The 20,061-nt window shown below is 43.0% G+C and overlaps 1 protein-coding gene across 10 annotated transcripts in view; it reads right to left on the reverse strand.

Moving 5' to 3' along the window:
- The window catches only part of LOC131218887 (serine carboxypeptidase-like 17), a 114,144-nt gene that overhangs the window by 73,940 nt on the left and 20,143 nt on the right, over nucleotides 1–20,061 (reverse strand). For 8 of the 10 annotated variants that reach the window (XR_009157893.1, XM_058213766.1, XM_058213765.1 and 5 more), the window contains exons 3-4: nucleotides 5,614–5,690; nucleotides 5,402–5,524 (exon numbers count right to left, since the gene is read on the reverse strand). The exons of the other annotated variants lie outside the window; for them this stretch is intronic. Coding sequence is in view for 7 of the 8 variants with exons in the window: in XM_058213766.1 (XP_058069749.1) it covers nucleotides 5,402–5,524; nucleotides 5,614–5,690 (200 nt within the window). In the remaining variant the exon portion in view is untranslated. The remainder of the gene's footprint in view (nucleotides 1–5,401; nucleotides 5,525–5,613; nucleotides 5,691–20,061) is intronic. 10 annotated transcript variants of the gene reach the window in all.

The raw sequence follows: 20,061 nt of genomic DNA on the forward strand, positions 1-20,061 counted from the left end.
AATTGCACTAAGAAGATACCAAGGACAACCAGGAGCTAACTAATGGTTTGGATTAACTAAAGGCCATCATTGGGAATCTGATTCCCGCTAGTGGTATGACACTCCCTAGATTCATCAGGTGAACCCATGGACACTTAGGTAGCAAAACTGCCTCGAAAAATGTGACAAAGTACCAATAGGAATCTGATTTCCACTAGTACAAAAGATCCACATATCAACGTGCGATAGCTCTTATCACCCAAAGGATCTTGAAATTTTGACATCAGGCCACGTCAACACCGGTGAGAATCTGATTCCCACCTGTCACCTCTATAAAAATATGAGTCATTTCCCTCATTTGCAAGAGACCAGGGCTTGCTTAAAGACACTGGTACTTGTATAAGGCATCCAGGCTTTGCGTGCAACACTTGGCTTTATATGGGAATGCTTCGGTATGCTCATGAGAGGATTTGTAAGAGCTTGGGAAGGTTCTCAAGGCTAGGAGAGGTATTCTCTTTGCAATCTTCTCCATGATGGAAGGCTGCTAGTTTCAGGAAAGTCCATTGGCCAATGGAGTAGGGTTAAAATCAAGGATGCCTGATTAGTTTTTTCCATACGAGAGTGCTTTGCTTTCCTCTTTCTTTCTCATGTCTTTATAAGTTCACACCAACATCTTACATACAACATCAAGCATCTTACTTCTAGTTCATTTCTCTTTCTTATTTTATTCTTTGGAGTTTGTCTACTTGGACCATGTATGTTGTCACTTCTAAAACTTTTCAGATACTCTAAAGAATATAAAATTTAGTTAAGTAGAAAATCTTCATTAGAATCTTCATTCGTATACCAGCTAACGGAAAAGGGTGTTTATCCCCTTCCTTTCCCATCACCACGTCCCTTAAAATCTTCTTTCATACACTAGCTGTAAGAGTCACTCGGGTCGAAGGATCTTTGAATCCCTTGACTCCCAAGAAATTTTATGGTTTCTAGCTAGCTGTAAATCCTAAGCTTAATTGGCTAGTGGCAACTCCAAACAAACTGACTACCATTCTTGAGTCAATACCAACCCCATCTATGCAAAGAGAAAATAAGTAGGAGTGAGCTGACCTGCTCCATGCATAGTTCATGTTCCAAACTCACTTATTTCAAATATTGTCTACTAATTCACGTACTTGTTTTTTTTTCTTGTGATGTTTGTCAAAAGGCTAAGGAAACTTGTCATCTTTTCCCATTAAGTTATAATAAAAAGTGTACATCCTAATTTTGGTTTAATTCATTGTGATATTTGGGGTAGGTATCATGCAACATCCTACATTGGTGGACATTATTTTCTTACTATCGTCAACACTATTCCTGTTGCACTTGCGTTTATCTTACATATGTGTTTTAAATCTGAAACATATTCTCTTCTAAAAGCATTTTTATTCCATGGTTAGAACTCAGTTCTAATGTGAAGTTTGGAAACTTTCTATTGAGTCCTAACCATGGAAAAAACGACATACATCATCAGCGAACTTATGCTGAAACCCTAAAATAGAATTGGATCACTGAGCGTAAACAATAACATCTTAAGGTTGTCCAAGCTTTGTGCTTTCAGGTACATTTACCATTATTATTTTGGAAGAATGTGTTTTTAATTACTACTTATCTAATCAATCGCATTCCCACTCCCAAATTGAATGGTAAAACTCCATATAAAATACATTAAAAGTTAAATCATTAAATGATCAGTTTTAATTTTTTTTTTATGTTTGTGTTATGAGTATACTCTTACTTCTCGACGACATAAATTCTTTCCACAAGCATCAAGATGCATAGTTGTTGTTACCCTTTTGGATAGTGAGGTTATCAAGTTTATGAACTTTAAATAATAATGTACCATTACCTCTCAAGATGTTGGATTTGTTGAATACACATTTCCATTCAAGACCACAATTGTCACCCCTGACACATCATCTCCTATCACTTATATGCCAATCCTTGAGCCAAACCTTAACCATCCCTCATCAACTCCAGTCCTTGCAACCCATGATCTTGTCCCTATACCCACCACAATTCTCCCTCCATCTGACCCTCATTGATCTTATGGCACTATCACTCAACTTATCCACCTTAAAGACTATATCTGTCCAACTCTACCACCCACCGCTTCTCCTACTTCACCCTCTTCACAACCCTCTATAGGTACTCTACATCCCTTATCTAACTTCCTTTTATATAGTTATTTTATGCTAATCATGTCCCATTTTTCTCCATTTCTTCCAATGCTGGGCCAACATCCTTTTGTCATTTTGTTAAATTTATTCAGTCGGTGACATTATGGCTGTAAAAATTAAAGCATTAGACCATAATCAAACATGAACCCCATAACATTTACTAACACGGAAAAAATATATTAGTTGTAAGTGAGTGTACAAAGTCAAAAACAGTGTTTTAAATAGCGGTAGCGTGTTGCGTAGTGTTCAACCCTCCGTAGCGTGTAGCGAAATAGCATAGCATGTAGCGTAAGCTACACAATACTTCTATTTTTTAAATTAAAAAAAAAAATTATATATATATATATGATAAATATTATATAGTGGGCCCACCATAGAAAATAATGCAAATCCACCCCTTCACGCACCTCAATGGGCCCCACGTGGGCCACACCATAGAAAATAATGCACATCTCACCCCTTCACGCACCTCAGTGGGCCCCACATGTGCCACACCATAGAAAATAACGCACATTTCATCCCTTCACGCACTTCAGCGGGGCCCACATGGGCCATACCATAAGAAAAAAGTATAAAGAACACCAAACCGACAGTAACTAGCATTTTAAAAGGGAAAAAAATGAGGAAAAAATTAAAAATACCAAGTTATTTTCATTGTACATTGAAAATTTCAAAAAAAAGGAAGGAGCATACCTATTTTTGTCTCAAGATGAGATTGAATCACTGAAAACTGTAAATATTGAAGCTACACAACGATTGATTTACCTCTGGAAGTAGTTTTTCCAACTCACGATTGAAAAGTGGGGAGATGAGCAACGTCACCAGCATCGGTTTGCGCCTGGCAGCTGACTTTCAACCACAGCATTGAAGGGTGGGGAGAGAAGCAGCGTCGGCAGCATCGGATTGGCCCTGTGAGAAGATTTTGGGTCTCCAAATGGAAGGGTGGGGAGAGCAGTTACGTCGGCTGCTGTAGTTTGGGGGTGAAAGCCCTTTAGAATTAGGTTTTTTATTTTTTAACTTAAGTTTAGCTTGTGGTCTGAGTTCACCACTGTTTCCTGCACTGGAAAAAAAATACCAAACAGGTAGCGTACGCTACCTGCGCTACACGCTACATATCCGTAGCGTATGTTGCGCTACAGGGAAAAAACGCTATTTCGAACGCTACGTAGCGAAATCGTTACGCTATGCTACGTAGCGTACGCTACGAACGCTATTTGATACACTAGTCAAAAATCGTGGTTATGGTACAATTGAATGATTCAAAGTATGTTTGGTAGCGAAGGGGTATAATTAGATTGAACAATTAGACTATGATGGGACACTTACTCCTATTGTAATTTATTTATTTTTATTTTTTTGTTTTCTATTGGTTGTGGTTTCTATTCACCACTGGACAATATATCAACTAGATTTCCACATCACTTTCCTTCATGAGGATCTTCACGAAAAAACTTATATTACCATTTTACTTAGTTTTATTAAATAGGGAGAACAATGCGTTTATCATATGAACAAGTCTATCTATAATGTCAAACAAGTATCAAGAAATTGTTTGACAAGTTTTCCTCTACTCTCAAAGAAGCTAGTAATCATCAATCCTTAGCAGATTGTTCCATTTTCATTCATTCCAATGGCACTATCTTCACATGATCCTTGTTTATGTGGATGATATTATTGTCATAGACGACAATCGATCTATCATCACTCCCTTGAAGAAATTTTTGCATACCAAATTCCGTCTCAAAGATCTTAGTCCCCTAAAATATTTTTTAGGCATTCAGGTGGCTCATTCTCTAATGGGAATTTTCTTAAGTAACACAAATATACCTCAACATCTTCAAGGATAGTGGTCATCTCGAAGCTTGACCTGTCGCTTTTCCTACGGAACAAAATTTACATTTCACTGACAAACATGGTGATCTTATTCAAGATCTCTCTATGTATCAAAGGCTTATTTGAACAATATTCTTAGTTTGTTCATGCGTCAGCCTCGCCAAGCTTATTATGATGTTGTTATTCACATATTAAGATATCTCAAGGATTCCCTTAGAGAAGACATTTTTTTTAAAAAAAATCTTCCAATAGCTCTCTTCAATTATTTGTTTGCTTTGACTTTGACTAGGCTAGTTACCTTAAAACATGACATTCTACTATATGTTACTATACGATGCTTAGACAAAATTCTATCTCCTAGAAAAAATCATATCACAATTTCACAGTCATCTGCTAAGGTTAAGTACAACATAATGGCCAATGCTACTTGTGAACTTACTTGGTCAAAACTCTTTTTTGATATCTCAGTGTTTCTTATAACCAACCTATGTGAATTTATTATGATAATCAAACAGTCTTTTATGTTGCAACAAATCTCCTTTTTTTATGAATGGACTAAACATATAGCGATTAATTATTACCTTGTCCATTAAAAAAATATCCACTAGCATTCTCTAAAATTCATTTGTGCCTACTAATCAACAACTTGTAGACATCTTCACAAAACCCCATAGTTAGGAATAATTTCATTTTTGCTCAGCAAGTTGGGCATTACAGACCTTTATGCACCAACTTAAGGGGGGTATTAGGGAAACTGGAAATATTTCATTTCCCTTGTGTATATTTCCTTTTCTATCTAGTTTTAATTAAATTGTGATTTATTTATATTATTTTTTGGTGATTTAATTTCTCTTGATTGACTATAATTTCCTTGGATTTGGGCCCTTTCCTCTTCAGATATAAAGAGTATTATATATACTCAATGAAACACACATGAAAATTCAAAATCAATCTCTTTTAAAAAAAAAATTCATCTATGCACTAAGATGGGCCTGACATTGCTTCTAGAAGGCGTGGGAGGTACTTTTGACCGTGTCATTGCTGCACACTCAACACACATCAGACTGATGAAAATTAAAAGATAAAAAGTCAACAAGACCATGCATTCAGTGAGAAATGGTCCAATAATTATATGGCTACGATACACTATCGATGCAATTTGTAACTAGTGGCCAATCAATGGCAAGTCCCACTGGATGACTAGTTTTGATCATCATCATACAAACACACCATATGGCATATAAGAATTTGTCTGGGCACGAAGAATGTCATGCCCCTGGAGGCACATACAACCATATTATATTAATATATTCATGTGTACATGTGCATATTCATAAACTTTTTTCATGTGTGCAATAGCACAAACCACTCACCTTCCTTAGAAACTGATGAACTTCCTTGGAAGATTTTATGTCCCCACCCGAGTAGTCTTTTGAACCACTTGAATATGAAAATCCAGTCCAAACAGGTGAATCAACGAAGATGATGTTGGAAATCTGAAAATTCACTCCCAACATCTTTAACAAAGTGGCCATCTTTAACAAAATGGGTGGACCATCCAATGGAGGGTCATAAAATTTCGTACCTTTGTCCATGAATGTTGTCTTAGCTTCAAAGTTGGTGGAGTTCCATTATATGGAACATTCTCAAAAGACAATGGACCTGCAAATTCATGAAAAATATAGCTCATTTATTTACAACATCTGGGTACAAATAATAAAGAAATGTAGTAGAGATGTAATCATATGGTGTTGATGTTTGTGGGTTCTACTACGATGTTTATATGCCATCCAATCCATTCATCATATGTGCCCCACCAGGATTAAAAGACAAAAAATCAGGGCATTCCAAAACTCAGGTGGACCAACACGAACTTAGAGGTTTTTTCTCATTGTTTTATTTTGTACCCTATAGGGTGTCGTACCTGAACAGGAGGTGGCGCAACAGGAGGTGGCGTACATGATGGATGGAAATGGATGTCACAAGAACATTACATTAGGCCCACAGTAGTCAATGCTACGGAACCTTCCCACAAAGTCAACACTATAGGGATCTGGACTCAGTTCCTTCTTCCTTTGTACGTTTGGGCAATGGTTACGTTATGCATACCGCCAGACCAAGGAAATTATCGGCTATAGTTCATCTACAGTAATTTCTTAGCAAGTTATTTAAGGGATTTGATAGACTTCAAAATGATCTTATAAAAGTGTAGTCCTTGGTTAGCTAATCCATTGATATTATGGGTTGCACTACGGCTGGCCCATTGAAATCTTAAACCTTGATTAGCTTGCCAAGAAATCAACAATTGAGAAGGAAAATATAAAAAGTGTGAAGCCATTCAACTCCTTAATCTCACCCTGCAAAAATCATATTGGCATTTTCCTTCATAAACAAAAACATTTTTATAGAATTTTTTTACTTAAAAAATACATCAACCACTAGTTACAAGGTTGCCTATTTTTATTTTTATTTTGGAAAAGGAGGACTCTTGCCTCTCCGGCTTCATTAATCCAAAAAAAAAACTTTTCAGTGATTCGAGTGGGCCCCGACAAAAGATTTGGACCTCACATATCGTATACCCGCAAATGTACAGAAATAAAGAAAAGAGGGCACTACCCTTTTGGACGGACCAATCTGATCGCGCCTAATCCGACTTGATCTAAGAAAAGAAGGCCGCGCACCTCATGGGGAAGATCATCTTAATGGTTTATGACCGAACCAACCTGGAAATTGCTACCGACATGAGCCATCCAATCCGCGAGGTTGTTTACTTCCCTCTAGATCTTTCTGAACACGACGTTAACACCCTGAGTCATCCTGTGGATGCACAAGATCCAGGATTTCCATTGCCAGGAGGTGTTTGCCTTCCCTGTGAGAGTATCGATGGCTACACTGGAATCTGATTCAACCTCTATCTTATCTTGCCCTTTCTCCAAACACAACTTGAGCCCATTATAAATAGCCCAAATTTCTACTCTGTTGTTAGTTCCCCGCCCATATCCTAACGTGAAGGTGAAGAGAAGATTGCCATTATCCCCTCTGCAAAAACCTCCCCGACCCAATAGCCCTGGGTTTCCCCTCGCTGACCCGTTCACATTCACCCAACTGCAAGCAGGCCGTTTCCATTTTATGACCTCCGACCAGAATTTCTGTTTAGGTTGGGACATGAGGCCTGGGCTGGCTAGCCCACGAGTCAGCGACTTACCATAGCAAATGGTATTGGACCACCATTGGTACGGGCAATGGAAGACGCTGTTTTCATAGGGGTCTGCTCGTATCTAGCCCCGTTCCTAGAGCGCCACAACCCCCAAAGGATGAGGATGGGTAACACCCTGCGGTCTCGAGCTGATGCCGTGCCAGGGGCCAACTCAGAATGCCATTGAGACAGCCTTACTGCAATATACTGATGAGGGATAAGGGTGACCCCAAACCGCTAGCTAAAATGATCCCAAATCCTGTGCGCCCGCTGCCCCTAGATAAACAGATGATGAAGCGATTCAACCTTCGACCTGGCCGTGGCTTTAGCCTCACAATAGTTGCATCTTGATGCTAGAAAGACCCCTTTTGATGTACTCTTTCGTCCACTGGAGTCGCTCCCTGCAATAGCCTCTAAATAAAATCTGATAGCTTAGGAGGAACCGTGCTGTTCCAGAACCAGGTCCACTGCCTGCTGGTTGGGGACGATGATCTGCTTAATCTCCAGGCTGATTTAGGGGTAAAAGCACCGGACGGAGCATGAGGCCAGAAGCACACCGATCTTTCTTTAGTCGTAGTGAAGCCCCCTTGGATAATCACATTAAGTGTTTCTGGCAGAAGATAGGATAGGACTGCTGATGGAGGGAGAGGCCTCGTTAGCCTAATGAATTCATTGACCTACATGGACCTTAAAACGGCTGGGATGGGGCAAACAGCTAGCTGGCACAGAGCCCCTAGCCCTGTCCAGTTGGCGTCCCATAAGCTCAGCACCCCGGTGCCCACTAGCCACTGCACGTTGGCATCCAGCGAAGGCAAGATGGATTTGATCTGCTTCCAAAGGGCAGATGCGGTGCCCTGCCTAGCATTTGAAGGCCCCTCCTCTAGGTCGCTGGAGTGAATTGCACTCATGAGCGCCACCCACGGCCCATCATTCTCCCCATACTTAACATTTCAAGCCAGTTTCATCCTCAAAGCTGACACGACCTCCTTCAAGCATTTAACCCCCAGCCCACCTTCCGGAATCGGCCTGGTAATCTTCTTCCATGCCACCCACTAGCACTTACCTTTACCGTTGGCCCAAAAGAATCTAGCAAAGAAGCATTCCATGTCCTCGATCATTTGGGCTGGAACCTGAGTTGCTGCCAACATGTGAAGCGACATGCTGCCCAGCACATGCCTGATGAGCATTAGTCTACCCGCCTGGGACAAGTACCGAGCATTCCAACTAAAAATTATGTTCTGGATCTTGTCGATGATGAATTGGAAGTTAGTGCGCTTGCATCTACCCCTTTAAAGAGGCACTCCTAGGTACTTTACGACGCTAGGGGCCTTGCCGAAGCCAAGCAGTCTTTCCGTGCTTCGAATTTTGCTCGCAGATAACCTGTTGGAATAGATAAAGTAGATTTTGCTACTGTTGATCTTCTGACCCGAGGTAGCTTGATAGGATGCCAGAAGTTTCTTGACTGATTTAAGCATGGCCCTGCTACCGTTCACAAATAACAGGGTGTCATCAGCGAATAGCAAATGCGTGAGAAGAGGGCTGCCCCTTTTATGCTTGAAGGCTAGGCACCCACCCTGCACAACCAGATTTTTGAAGCTTCTAGAAAATGCCACGGTTGCAAGGATAAAGAGCGCAGGAGAAAGCGGGTCCCCTTGTCTCAGCCCACGAGTAGATCGGAAGAAACCGGCCTCTTCCCCGTTAATAAGAACCGACAACCAGTTATTGGCCCAGCAAGATTCCATCAAGGCCACCCCTCTCTCACTGAATCCGAACCTAACCAGCATTTTTTTGAGGAACTTCTAACCCACCCTATCATAAGCTTTCTCTAAATCCAACTTAATGATTGTGTTGCCTTCTCTAACCTTTCTGTTGAGGTCACTCACAGCCTCCTGAGCCAGCGCGATGTTCTTCGTGATGGACCGGCCCTATACAAACGCCCCTTGCTCACACGTGATCAATTTAGGGAGGAGTTTACTCAGCCTAGTGGCGAGGATTTTGGCCATTATTTTGTAGATGATGTTGCATAGGCTGATAGGGCAATATTCTGCGAAATATTGGGTTAAGGAGGACTTAGGGATTAAGTAGATGAGGGACGCTGAGAAGGCCTTAGGGAGCTCGCCCCTAGTAAACCAAAATGTAGCTGCCTTGTGGACATCCTGCCCCACCGTTGGCCAGCAATCAACGAAGAATGCTACTGAGAATCCGTTGGGGCCAGGGCCTCCATCCTTCGAGATGGAAGTCACCGCCGCATCAGTCTCTTCCAGGGAAGGTGGGGCCAGCAGCTCGGCATTGTCCTGCTGCATTAGAAGACTGAGAATAGCTGAGGTGAAGACGTCTTGCTCGGAAGAGGGCACTGCCGTGAACAATTCTTCAAAGAACTTCATCACAGTTGTCTTGGTCTGACTTGGATCAGACAGAGGAGTCCCCACTGCATCTCTGATGGAAGTGATAGACGATCTCCTTGTCTTCTCGCTGACTGACACATGGAAGAATTTGGAGTTTCTGTCTCCATTCTCTAGCCAATGAATATGCGATTTTTGTTTCCAATAGATCTCTTCCATGTGCTCCAGATGCTCTAACAGCTGCCTAGCTGACACACTGTTGAGGGTCGAATATTGCATATCAGACCTAGTTATTGCTTGGATTTATAAACATGGTACCGTTGAATAGCTCATTTTAATCATGTTTGTGTTGCAAGGTGGAATTGCGAGCTGAGACTGGATCGGGATGCTAAAAGTATGGATTTAACATTCAGAATGCACCAAGGCAAGGGACGGACTCCAGGGGACCAAGATTAACGGAATTACACGCCAGGGATTCGCGAAAATTGAGAAACTGAAGCTCAAGCAGCCTGAAAGTCAGCCAGAATGCAAGATCACTGGGTTTCCATCATCTGTTTGGCTCGAAACTTTATACATGGCTCGAGGACCAAAAACTAACCGTACACGTCAAATTTCAGCCATTGGATCCTCGTGAAAGTGGCTGAACTAATAGATCAGCCCATAAAACCCTGATTTGGGGCCCACCCGCTGTCCAGATACGCTTTAACTTCGGCCCCCACGGCTTAAATGAAATAGGGAATAAGATGGATGGTGTGGATTTCTCATAATCATCATACAGTATACATAGTACACTTTTTGCACTAAACTTGCATGGCAAACCGTCCTCTGGACGTCTCCTCTTCAAAAACAGAAGTTCTATTTCTGTATGAAACAGAGATTGCGGTCCGGTCTTGTGGGCCACCACGGTCAATGATCCAGATAATCGGGACCATCCATCAGGCCTAAAAGGGCCCCGTAAACATAGTCTAGGTGGCGAAATGGCGAGATACATCGGAGGTCAGTTTTTGATCGTAAAAACTGAAGGCAGACGGTGGAATGAGTTGATTTGATGGACCGCACTGAACCCGAGTAAAAGCACCCCTTCCTTGCTGAAATTCCGAGAGGAATTCAATGGGCGGGTCGGATTTATCAAGCGACAAGGTAAGTGGGCCCCACCGAGAGTCCAGCGCAGACAAGATCGGGCGCTGTTTATGCAGCCCGCGCACATCCGGAAAAGACGGCACTTGTGGGACGTAACGTGATCAAGATCACATTCTGATGCATAATCCAGACCATCCACATGCTTCAACAGATGGCCATAGCCCTAGCCAAGGTGTCAGAATCAACAAATTTGTTGATTTCATGCTGCAAAATCAAATCAAATAGAGGGTGTTTTGCTGCGAAAAACAGATTGCGCGTCCAGTTTCTGCTGCGAAAAATTTACGCATGGAGTGCGAAAACTCCAGCCACCGCCTCTAACACTCCAGCAGGGTCTTTGCTGCCTATAAAGAGAGAGAAAAGCATTCGTTTAAAGGAGGAAAAGAAAAAAAACGGAAGAAAGGAGAAGACAGGGAGCCTTGGCTTTCTGCTATCCACGGCTGGAGAGAGAGAGTACGGGAGCTCGTCTTCGGTTGCCGCTGCAGTTAAAGGAAGAGAAACGGAGAGGAAAAGGTGGGTTTCTGCTGGGAAAAGGAGGAGTTTTCTTAGGCAGGAAAACGTGGAGAAGAGAGGCTGTGCGGCTGCTTGGCTTTGAAGGAAGGAAGAAACGTGAAGCAGGGAGGGATTCGGCTGGACGTTTCGGGTTTTTCTTTGTTTCTTGTTTTCTTTTTCTTTTAATCCTTTGATTGTTTTTTTTTCTGTGGTGCTAGCATAATCATGCTAAGCTAAACCTCTCAGCTAGGGCTAAGAGGTGAAGCGTGTAGCGAGATGGGAGATTCTACTTTGTGCCTTTAAATTTCATAAACTGAATTTGATTTAGTGATTATTATAAAGAATATTTTTCTTAGTCTTTAATGGTCTGTTGTGACTGAAATTACAATGGGTTTGCAATGGCTTTGAATATTTTCTTCCCCTTTTTATGTTTATGAAGTCAGGAAGCCCTGTTGTTCATCATTGCTCCATGGGCATGATAGGATGACAGTACCCTTCCTGATCCTCATGCATTGTTGATTGGTTGGTAATTAGTTTAATCCTGTTGTTTGCTTTGTCTCCTGGGCATAGTTAGATGATGGAATCCATTCTAATTCATATACCCTTCACCTCTTGAAAACTATATCAAAGGAAGTCTAGTTAAATTCTATGATTTCTGAAGCAGGCATAATTTCTCCCTGATCTCTACAAGTGAATCCTCTGAATCCCTAGTTTCCTTCCTCTGAATTACTTAAAGTTTTAAATAATTATTCCACAATTGTTCCTTAAAATTCTATTTGGTTAGATCATATCTTAGTCTAGTTCTATTTCTACCTAGTTTCAGGAAACGTACAAGTTTCAGTCCCTGTGGATTCGACCTCGGTCTTACCGAGTTTATTACTACATCACAACCCTATACTTGGGGAGTGAACACACACTCTCCTGGATCAATTCGTCACTGCTAGAGTCCTGCCTCTTGAACTCTATGCTCTGGAGCTCATCCTCCATTGCCTTGATCTTGTGGAAGATGTTCCCATATACTTCCTTATTCTAGAATTTCAATAGTTGTTTTGTCTTTTTTTAGTTTGAGCTAAATGTTCACCATAGGCTAACTTGAGCAATCACCCTCCCATGCCTTCTTGATGGTTTGTTGGAACGTGTCATGGAGTGTCCACATTCTAAGGAATCAGAATGGTCTGTTGATTGGTTGGTGTTGCGATGGAAGAAATAATAAAAAGGGGGCATGAACCGATTTAGCTCTGAGCAAGTGTTCAACCTGAATGTAAGGAAAGCCGCCGACTAATTGCCATTAATAAGCACTCTGTCCAACCTGGCCCACACTTGCGCAGACCCAAAACGGTTGTTACTCCACGTGAACTTACTCCCAACATAACCTGCATCAATGAGGCCCTCATTGTGGATGGCTTCTGAGAATTCTGACATGCTGGTTCTGTCACCCTACCGTGTGCCTAATCTCTCATCCACCTCCGTTACCGCATTGAAGTCCCCTCCCACTACCCACGGAATTGATAAACCTCTGCTAAGGCTTGTCATATCATGCCACAATGCACTTCGGTCAATTTTGGAGCAGCTAGCGTAGACAATGGACAATAGGATGTTGTCCTTGGAGTTCTGCACAGACAAACTAACTGAGAGCATTTGGTTAGACTTAGACTTAACAGAAACATGTAATTAGTTGAGGTGAAACACCCAAAATTTACCCCCTTCATCACCATTGGATAGGGATGAGTGGAATCCTAACTTTAAACCAATGGCCATGCGCCTCTCCTCGCGCAGCATGGGCTCAAGAATAGCCACCAATGAGGGCTTGTAGTCCTTAACCAATCTTCTCAAGGATCTGATGGTAAACACATTACCTACCTCAAGGGCATTCCAAATCAGGGCTCTATCCATCTGTTACACATCCTGAGTTCACGGCCCGACGCTTGAGTCTCCGAAGCCTAGTTGCCCACTCCCCATCTTCCAACTGCCTTGGGATTTTTCTGCTCAATAGCTTTTTCCTTCTCCCTTTAAGTACACTGTTTGTTGCTCCTACAGAGGGTGTGGGGACACCACTGGGGGCTGTGGTTACTGCTGGATCCTCCTAAACTGGCTGGGCCAACGCTTGCCCGCACGGTTCCAGCATGGGAGAGATGGGAGGATCCCAATCTTTTGATCTATGACTCCAGGCAGGGCTAGGTAGAGGGGCTAAGAACTCCTTGTTCGAAGAGATGTTGGTGAAGTAAGGAGACAAGTCCACAACTATGAGACCTGACCTCCCTGATCCTGAGATATCGCCAGTTTGTTCCTCCCTGCTTGGCCATTTTCTGGTTGAAGTAGAGATGTTGATCTCGATGTTTTCCTTGTCTCGTGGCCAACCCTGGGGGCTTACTGCAGGTCCAAGAGGGGAGCATCCCACCGATCTGACTCTCATGTGACGATCAACCCCTCTTAACCTCACTGAATGTTGGCCTAACCAGGGAACCATCTGCCTGAACTGGTTGGCTACTGGTTGCTGAAAAAGCTGTCTGTGGGGGCTGGCTGGATCTCCTGATGAACGTGCCCCAATTGTGGCATCTGATGGACCATTGCAATGGAGGGAGCTGACTCCACATAGAATCCCCAATGCAACCAAGTGCTCTCCCATCCTTGATTGATGGCTGTCACGTAGCAGCTGGGACGTGGGACCCGTCAACTCGCGAGCTACAGGAGCTGAAAAATCTTTCACGAATGACTGCGAGGTTCTGGGCAGAGGGCTGTTATTGAGGGTCAAATATGCCCAGGGCTGTTATTGAGGGTCAAATATTGCATATTAGACCCTAGTTATTACCTAATTTTATGAACATGATAATGTTTAACCTCCTATTTTAATCGTGTTTGTGTTGCAAGGTGAATTTAAGAGCTTGGACTGAAAAGGATGATAAGGGCATAGATTTGATGCTCACAAATCACCAAGGCAAGGGACAGATCTTAGGGGACTGAGATTGAAGAATTTACATGCCAAAGATCTGAGAAAATCAAGCAATTGAAGTCCAAAGGGGCTTGAAAGTCGTCCTAAATGCAAGATCACAGGGTTCCCACCATCTGTTTGGCTCGAAACTTTATATCTGGCCTGAAGACCATAAATTAGCCGTACACATAGAAATTCAGCAATTGGATTCTTATGAAAGTGGCCCAACGGAAAGATCAGCCACTAAATCTCTGATTTAGGGCCCACCTAATATCTGGATATACTTCAATTTTGGTCTTAACACCTTAAATGAGGTGGCAAAATGGATGGACGGAGTGGATTTCTCATATACATCATAGTGGACCCCACCTGGGGTCGTGCGAGTGCACAGTGTGGTGCACTCCCGCACCGCACCGGACAATCAGCCCGGTCAAAGCCAGGCTGACCTGACTCTTCTCCGCGTAAACAGGCAGCGGGTGAACGCTGTCCGCCGTGTGATCAGTAGTGGGCCACCACTGTGGACCATGTGAATGATCCGAACTGTTCATTGCGTCCAGGACATGGGACCTACCCTATCCAAGACGTCTTCTTGGACCCATGCACGTGTACACACATAGATCGACGGAAAATGCAAGATGAACGGCGAGGTGAGTTGATATAGTGGGTTGCACCAAAACTCGACCAAAACCACTCCTTTCTGACTGAAATCTCGCCAGGAATAAATGAACAGGATGGATTTCACCAAAAACATCACTGTGGGGCCCACCGAGTATCTCAACGCAAGATTCCTCCACTTACACACGTCCAGACTCGTTTCCTCCATGGGCCATTTTGTGAGCTTAATCACAGTCGAATCTCTGATCCGGACCTTCCACACATTACAACAGGTGGCCATGACCATAGTCATGCAGTCAGAACCGAAGACGGGACATCCACCGTCCCGAAATTCAAGTCGGGCGCAAGATGACTTGCGTTCTCTACTGTGAATAGTGCTGCGTAAGAGAGCATGCACCGACTCCAAGCTTCTCCACTGACCGACCCTGCTTAGTCTATAAAAGGGAGAGAGGCATCCAGAAATGGGAGCATCATCTGGGCAGCCTTGGAGGCATCTTGGGAGCTTGGACGTGGGAAGAGAGAGAGAGAGAGAGAGAGAGAGAGAGAGAGAGAGAGAGGGTGGACAGCCATCAGCATGGAGTTTTCCTTTTCCTTTTCTTCTTTAATTTCTTTCTTTCCTTTAATGTTTTAAGAGACTTTAGTTGATCATGTCTATGGTTGGCTGAACCTCTTAGCTAGGGCTAAGAGGTGAAGCTTGTAGCGTGATGGGGTGTTTTTCCATGCTTTGATTCATGTTTGTTGAACTCTCTTGGATTCTAATTTGATTATATGATATACTTTTAGTTTTTAATAGTTTGTTGTGACTTAAATTACAATGGATTTGCGATAGCTTTAAGTATGTTCTTTCCATTATTGAGATTGTGGAATTAGTAAGTCCCGGTGTTCACCATCATCCCATGGGCATGGTAGGGTGATGGAGTCCTTCCTAACTTTCACAATTCTCTTATGATTGGCTATGAGATTGGTAAATTGTTGTTGTTTGCCATCGTCTCCTGGGCATGGTTAGGTGATGGAATCACTTCCAAATCTCCATCACTCTTATCTGTTGATGATTAGATCCGTGAGAAGTTCAGAGATCTGACAATTCTCTTCTTACCAATTGGATAGGATAGGACTTTGATTCCAATTGTGTCCTTGAATCAATGCAAGGTAGCTGCCCAACTGCTACAAGTGGATCCTTGGCACCCTAGTTCCCATCTTTGAATTTTACAAGTTTTAGTTAATTAGTTCACCATTATTCTCTTAAATTTACCTGATTTAGATTACATGTTCATCTAGTTCTAGTTCTAGTTACTTTCAAAATACGTACAAGGTTCAGTCCCTGTGGATTCAACCTCAGTCTTAATTAGTTTATTTCTACATCGCGACCCTACACTTGGGGTTGTGAACAGCTGCTAGGGTGTTGAGGGTCCCTGGAATTGGGTTAATTCCATTGAAGGAGTCGGGCCTACTGAGCTGATGCCTGATGCAACATAGGATTGGCCCTCTAAAGCACCACTGGTGTGGTGGCAGGATGAGGGCTGATCAGCTAGGGCTAAGACGATGGTCCCCCGTGAGGGTCTCCCTGGAGCCCTGTGCCCCTTGTGCGAGAAGGGTTGAGGGTGTTAGCAGTGGGATTGGGAGTGGATTGGACACCACTTATAAGCAGTGGGAGGGATTGAGGTGAGAGGAAAGGCATACAAGTTGTGGATGTTTCAGTGGCATTAGCACAAACATGTGGGAGACAGGAGATGATGGGGTCCCTGGATGAGTGGAATGCCCTTTCCACCCAAGATTTCTTGGTTTCCTGCTCCCTCTGGACAGATGGGCCTGGATGGGTTGCTCTCTCACTCGAGCAGTGGCTCTCCACCGCCCCCCAGATCGGGAAAAAATTCCCCTTAACTGACAAGTATCTCAAGCTGTGAAGGTCAACCCCCTGTTTGGGCTTGATCCAAACTCTAGCAAATGCCTGGAATGTCCCTCACAATATTGCGCTGCCAATCTCCACTACCTCTCCGAAGGCACTAGCTAGAGCTTCAATCGCCGAGGGCAACCACGCATGGGCTGGAATCCCTAATAGCCGAATCCAAATCCCTTGAAATAGGGGAGTAGATTCGGGTAACCAGGTAGCCAAATCTACGAGCCCCATCTCTAAGTGCAAAGGGGTGGCAGGGGCGAATGCAGCCATCTCCTACCTGGATTGGAATCGAAGAAGGAAGTGTTTGGGGCCGATGAAATCGACTCGCAGGTAGGAGAAGGTGGATTTGCGGATGCATCAATTAATTGCAAGATCGAGGTGGATACTTTAGATGCGGTGGCAATGAAGGCTGAAGAAAGCCCAACCTCCAACTGCTCCACTTCCCCTCTATTAGCTACCACCGTGAACGAGTCTAATGCACAACTCCCGACTGGTGCCTAGGGATTGCCCAGTCGAATGGGAGACTGCATCTGAGGCCTAACCGGGGGGGGAGGGGATGGGTTACTGTGCCAACTTAGGGCTTCTGAGGGGCTAGACGGGCCTTCTCTGTTCTAGGGTAGTCCGATTGGTTCTTAGCTTTGGCAATAAAGATGATCCTACAGTCGACTCTTCTCCCATTCAAGCATTGGGCTGCATTGAAGGCGTCCTATTTATACCGAAATCGGACAAATGCGAAGCCTCGGTGCTTAAATCTGGTGCGATCCTTGGGGAGGAAAACATCCAGCAACCTCCCGAATCTGCTGAAAATGTGGAAGAGGTCTTCTTCCGAAGTGTCAAAGGTGAGATTAGTTATAAAGAGGGTAAAACAATGCGAAGAGGATTTCTGCGGCCGAACCCTCTCCCAAGGACGTTCTTCCTCTCGTCCAATCTCCATTTTATTGTTGGGAAATCAAAAATTTCTCTCAACTAGGCTCCTAAAACCTCTGCTAAGGGCCTCCCCTGCAATGATAAAAAGGGCCGGGGAAATGAGGTCTCCCTATTACAAGGTTGCTTATAGTTAGATGTGATTGCCCATGGGTACTTAGATCACATATAACTATAGAAAAAAACATCTTAAAGTCCAACTGGATTGATTGATGTAGGACTGGTAGAGGATGATTCAATATAACACTAAGATCACACAAATTGGACCGATGAGGCTCCAATTGGGCAAAAATAGCCAAAAAGCACACTATAGCTTCCAGTAGCCATAACTTTGTGACTGATATCTATTTCTCGAGTATAATTTGTTTTTGGAAAGCTATTGACGAGCCTTATGCCTTAGTCTACCATCCAAGGTTCATTGGCCCCAAAATAACTTTGCAGAATTTAATTGTTTTAGGGGTCAAACTACAGTTTTAAGTTAAAAATTATAATTTTTAGTAAGTTTTGTCCGTGCTTCTTTTAGACTTTTAAGGTTCCTATTGTGGTCTAAAGTCCTTTTAGACATCTAAGGTTTGTTTATGAGTTTTAGTATGATGAAATGCCATTTTACTAATTTACTAGTTTTTGCTATTTTAGGGAAAGTATTTCCAGTTAAGTTAGGAATATAGGGCTTCGTTTGCTTATATATGTACATCAAATATATTATGGTCAGCACTTTCATTAATAATATCAATTTTATTTTTACTTTTTTAAAATTTACCTCTCCTTGCGGATTTAAGAGTTTTTTTTTTTTTTTTGAAAAAGACTGATTTCTTCACTTTTAACCACGCACCCACTACATTATTTGGTATCAGAGTGAGGTCATGTGTTGGATCGAAGGCTTCCAATAATGAACTGGGCAACAATAATTCTTCAGATGGTATCTAAAAATTTGATAGTGATTAGGGTAGAGTTCGTGATTTCGTTAAAAAAAAAAAAAGAAAAAAAGAAAAAGAGAACCTAAAATAGTGGCCATGAGGGATCACAACTAATGAAGGGGCTTCTAGTAAGCTAGTTTGTGGTTCAACATATTCAACACTGATGTTAAATTGTAAATCACAACCTTTTGATGACAATTCTAGCAATGAGGTGGTGGATGTTATTATCCTCCAATAAGAAGGACAAGAAGTCATTGGACATGTCACGCCCCAAACTCGGAAACCGGGCTCACAAAATTCCTGATCGCCGAATTCGGCACCGACAGCCTCCGTAGAACCCCATTCTCGGCTCCCAGCGCCCATTCGCTAGGTTTCGATCCTGGGATGCTACGAGGAGGATTTTCAACACCAGTTTGATTCGTAATAAGCATAACCAAAGGCATAACCCACAAACAACAACCAAAAAATTCATCACATTTTCACTATGATCAAAAGCTTTAAAAGTACAATGAGTATAAAGGGAAATACAATGATAATAAATAAAAAGCTCCAAGATGATCTGCAAAGCGATCCTGCCTCAGCGCTGCTGTGCTCCAACATCACCTACACGCAACGGTCGTGCATGAGCTTATGGAAAGCTTAGAGGGTGGTGTAAGTATGTGCGTAAGGTAGTAATATAATTATGCAGTATCAGAGCAATGCAGAACATGCTGATGAATCCATGAATGTTATTAGTCGTACCAAGGCCATGTGGTGTAAGACATGAATGATGCCGGCCATACCAAGGCCATGCGGTGCGAAATGTAACTCAAGCATGTGAATCCTCATCTAAGTCCACATATCAAAATAGCTCAACTCTAGAATATCATCGGGGTCTAGTACACTTCAAGCCAGATTGCCGCCCTATCGTGCGTAATAAGGTGAGTGGAAAAGACTTCACTATCTGCCTACCAATATTGGGCTCGGCTCGTCGATAAAAGACCCATTCCTCGAGCTGGTCAAACTCAGCCTAGCTTTGCCCCCTCCACTCAAGCGAGTAAGGCCGCACCCCCTTCCAACCGACCACGATACAGTGGAAAGCGTGACCATCTGGTAATCGACACTCGGCGCTCATGCACCCACTCGGTCTAGACGTTGGAGCAACCTCCTGGTACTATAAGGGTTTAGGAACTTTCACCTAGGGATATCTATAGCACCCCATGTAGAACAAGATTTTTAGTATCCAATCCTGCCAACCATGATATGTCTGTGGAGGCTACGGCCTTGATGTCGCTAGGGCATACTGTACCATATCACATAATGTGAATGCATGAATCACACTATCCAGTCATACAGCAATCCTGCGCATATCGTGCGTTCATGTAGGGTAACACCGCTCATTCAGGAGCCCCCAAAAAAATATGCCCGAAGGCATATGCTATGATCAGTCACTTCTCATATCAAGCATACATATGATGCATATGATCATGAATCATGGAACTATACTAAGCATGTTATATGGTGGTGGCTGTTGTTCGTAAGGACGATGGGCCTAGACGGCCTACAAGTATGGGCCTAATAATGGGCCCTAGGGAGAATTATAAT

Source organism: Magnolia sinica, chromosome 11 (assembly GCF_029962835.1).
Source record: "Magnolia sinica isolate HGM2019 chromosome 11, MsV1, whole genome shotgun sequence".
Taxonomy (NCBI): Eukaryota; Viridiplantae; Streptophyta; class Magnoliopsida; order Magnoliales; family Magnoliaceae; genus Magnolia; species Magnolia sinica.